The sequence below is a fragment of the Sebastes fasciatus genome, chromosome 14 (genome assembly GCF_043250625.1).
Source record: "Sebastes fasciatus isolate fSebFas1 chromosome 14, fSebFas1.pri, whole genome shotgun sequence".
In the NCBI taxonomy this organism is placed as follows: Eukaryota; Metazoa; Chordata; class Actinopteri; order Perciformes; family Sebastidae; genus Sebastes; species Sebastes fasciatus.
This window is the reverse complement of record NC_133808.1, coordinates 3,939,898-3,943,600: the sequence shown is the minus strand read 5'-3', so window position 1 is coordinate 3,943,600 and position 3,703 is coordinate 3,939,898. Positions and strand designations below refer to the sequence as shown.

The 3,703-nt window shown below is 43.0% G+C and overlaps 1 protein-coding gene across 2 annotated transcripts; it reads right to left on the bottom strand.

The window, feature by feature from the left end:
- Positions 1–1,823: 1,823 nt before the first annotated feature.
- On the bottom strand, positions 1,824–3,420 carry olig1 (oligodendrocyte transcription factor 1). Of its 2 annotated transcripts, none has more exons than XM_074658121.1 (2): positions 1,955–3,420; positions 1,824–1,916 (listed from the first exon to the last, which is right to left on the bottom strand). In XM_074658121.1, the coding sequence occupies exon 1, from the start codon at positions 3,077–3,079 to the stop codon at positions 2,294–2,296; it is 786 nt and encodes a 261-aa protein (XP_074514222.1). In that variant the 5' UTR covers positions 3,080–3,420; the 3' UTR covers positions 1,824–1,916; positions 1,955–2,293. The 2 variants fall into 2 exon arrangements, with proteins under 2 accessions (XP_074514222.1, XP_074514223.1); XM_074658122.1 differs by having other exon boundaries at positions 1,959–3,420.
- Positions 3,421–3,703: the final 283 nt, after the last annotated feature.

Here is a 3,703-nt window from a genome sequence, read left to right as displayed (position 1 = left end):
CATTTTGGCGAGGAAAAACTGGAATGGCCATTTTCAAAGGGGTCCCTTGACCTCTGACCTCCATATATGTGAATGTAAATGGGTTCTATGGGTACCCACGAGTCTCCCCTTTACAGACATGCCCACTTTATGATAATCACATGCAGTTTGGGGCAAGTCATAGTCAAGTCAGCACACTGACACACTGACAGCTGTTGTTGCCTGTTGGGCTGCAGTTTGCCATGTTATGATTGGAGCATATTTTTTATGCTAAATGCAGTACATGTGAGGGTTTCTGGACAATATCTGTCATTGTTCTGTGTTGGTAATTAATTTGCAATAACAAATAGAAACATACGTTCTCATAAAGCAGCATATTTGCCTACTCCCATGTTGATAAGAGTATTAAATATGGGACAAATCTACCTTTGAAGCATATTTTGAATTGATAAAAAATGTACGATAAATTTGAGATTAACCGCAATTAATTATGGACAATCATGCGATTAATCGTGATTGAATATTTGAATCGATTGACAACCATACTTTATAAAAATGAGGGCAAAATTTGCCAGAAATTGAAAATCAAAAAGTCGTGTAATGGTTTAATCTTTACAAACTGTGGTGTCAACCCTGTCTCCTAGAAATTAATTTGCAACTAATCTGCAACAGAAAAAAAAAAAAAAATGTTTTAGGGGGAGCGTAATGGCGCTGAGACTGTAATTTTTATCAACATAACGATGAAATTAACATAGAATTAACATATCTGGAAAGTCATAACATGTTGATACTGAACGTGTCGGCAAAATGTTCACTGACAACATATTCTGCCAAAATATTTGATATATTTTGGCAGAATATGTTGCATTCACAGCACTTGGTTAAGGTTAACACATGTCGTGTTTATTAAAATTTGATCAAAACCACAACTTTTCACTAACCTCGACCGAAGGACTTTTGTTGCCTAAATCTAATCACATACAAAATTCTGGTGTCAAAGTCCTTCGCATTGGACACCCAACCATTCATTTCTGATACGATTACTAAATGTAGTGCTTCATTCAATATGAAAGAAACAAAACAAAACCAAACAAAAGTTTCCTATGAACATTATCCAAGCAGCAATTAAGTTTCTCATTAGAATGTACAGTAACATGTTGTATATAAACATAATTTCTAAGTGTCAGGATTGGTGGACAAAAAAATCCTTATTGTAGTTTCTGGGATTCCTCTTTTTTATAAAAACGTATATGTGTTAAATGACGTCCGTTTGAGAAAATAGTCGACTGCTATGCTGTTACACTGCTATGTTTATACTCGCTACATCAGAAAGAGTTTGCCCCCCTGAGAGGAGGGACATCTGACTTTTATATCACTTCAAACCAGTGAGAAGAGCACAGAGAAAAACACAAATGCCGAAATCAACAAAACTACTTTGGTAATGAGTTCATGTACGTAGTTGCTCATGGTGAGAAACTGAGAGTAGCTTTTCACTGCTCTTAAATATGACACTTTTTATTTGATAAGAGTCCCTGATTTGGGCTTTCTCCAGTTATGGGCCCCCAAAATTGTGATCAGCCAACAAGCTACAATACTGCAATCAAACGCACACATACACACACACACACACACACACACACACACACACACACACACACACACACCGCCTTTTACTTCTATCTTTGTGAGGACAGTCATTGACATAATGCATTCCCTAACCCCTTACCAAAACCTTAACCATCACAACTAAATGCCTGACCCCAACCCTAACCCTAACCCTAAACCTAATTCTAACCTGAACCTTAAAACCATGTCTGAACCCTCAAACAGGCCTTTGAAAGTCTGTCCGAAGGTGAGGACCGGCCAAAATGTCCTCACTTTCCAGAAATGTCCTCACTCTGATGGTGTAAAACTCAAATTGGTCCTCACAAAGTTAGCTGTACAAGCACACACACACACACACACACACACACACACACACACACACACACACACACACACACACACACACACACACACACAAACAGTCATTAAACTCACACTTTCAATAAGAATCGTCAAAGTAGTCAATCAAAGTAAAAGTAATAAAATGCAATTTATCAAAAACAGGGATTATTATATTTGCTTCATAAAGAAACTGGCTTACCAAATACAGAGTAGATCCATTAGGTTTAAAAAGCTCAAAGGATAATCGTAAGTTATTGCCTTAAATTATTATAAACATGTTACAAATGTTAGAAAAATAACAATTTATATATATATAAAAAACTTATAACAGTCATCAAGTCCGTTCTTAAACTTCAACTTCAAGGTGTCACTTTGAGAATCGTGGAGCCGGAGCGGCGTGGCTAAATCTGGGCAGTCTGCAGACTCCACAGGGGCACAGGGGCCCTCCTGAGGCCCCCGCGGAGCTCCAATGCACAGGAGCCAGCTGGGCCTCCATGGGGCCCGGAGACAACAGGGGACATTTAACGGCAGGCGACGACGACGACGTGGAGGAAGAGGAGGAGGCTGCTGAGGTGAGGAGGGACTCCTGGGTGAGGAGGAGCTGACTGGGGCCAGATATGAGGGGCCACCCTCCAGCGAGCAGCAGCCGGGGGACCGGCCCCGCGTTCACCCCCATCCCCACGCTCACCTCCCCCAGCAGCCGCCGCATCTCCTGCAGAGACGAACCCAGGAGGAGGATGTAGTTCCTGGCCAGAACCAAGGTGGAGATCTTGGAGAGCCTGCGGCCCGGAGGAGCTCCCGGCGGGTGGGACTGAGAGGAGGAGGAGGAAGAGGAGGAGGGCGATGGCGAGGAGGCGTAAGGCACCATGACCTCCCTCAGGGCATCCATGGCAATGTTCAAGTCCTGCATCCGCTTCCTCTCCCTGCTGTTGATCTTCCTCCTGAGTTCCTGCTGCTCCTCTGGGCTCAGCTCCCTCTGAGGTTTGGTTGGTCTCTGGCCACTCTGGAGGCCAAGCATGGGCGCAGGATTTAGGTGGGAGCTCAGGTTGAACCCCGGAGGGCAGTGGGGTAAGTCCTGGTGGACAGACCCGGGGCCACAAAGAGGCAGAGACTGCTCCTGGGCCCTGATCACTGGATTCGACAGCACGTTCATAGTCTGTTCAGAGGTGTGCTATCTTCAGAGTTCAGCGTTCTTCAAAATGTCTTCAGCAAAAAGATAAAGTTTGAGAGACAAACCAAAAATAGCAAAAAAAAATATTTCAATTCTGCTTTTTAAAAGAAAAAAAGTCCACAAAGTGCAAAGATCAAAGCTTCATTCCCTCCACCTGTTGAACTCCCTTTTGCTCGCAGGAAACAGCCGGCATCCAGCACAATGACGAGTCACCAAACGTTTTTACTTTTGGCTTCAGAGGTTTCTGGCTGCAACAAGTGAGTGAATGAGAGCTTCCTAAAGTGGCAGCTCAGTTTTATCTCATTTCCACAGCTGCGTGCGGTGAGAAGGACAGCTCACACAGTGGAAAAGTGAGCTAAATGCTCCCCTCACACACCCCCCCATCACCCCATCCTCCAACCTCAGCTCAACTCCTCCCAGACACATGATGTGCTCTTTACAAACACACATATTCACGTCTGACTTTTATTATGTTTGACAGTTAAATGATAAACAACGGGGTAGATGGTGACAACACCAGCAGAATGTCATTGGAAAAGATATTAGATTTTTATCATTTTGTGGATTATTTAGTTAATCCTGTAGGTAATTTCTATGAGATCTGTT

Bases quoted from the DNA above. Each gene is read 5' to 3' on its own strand.
- olig1 (XM_074658121.1), bottom strand. From the start codon at position 3,079: ATGAACGTGCTGTCGAATCCAGTGATCAGGGCCCAGGAGCAGTCTCTG.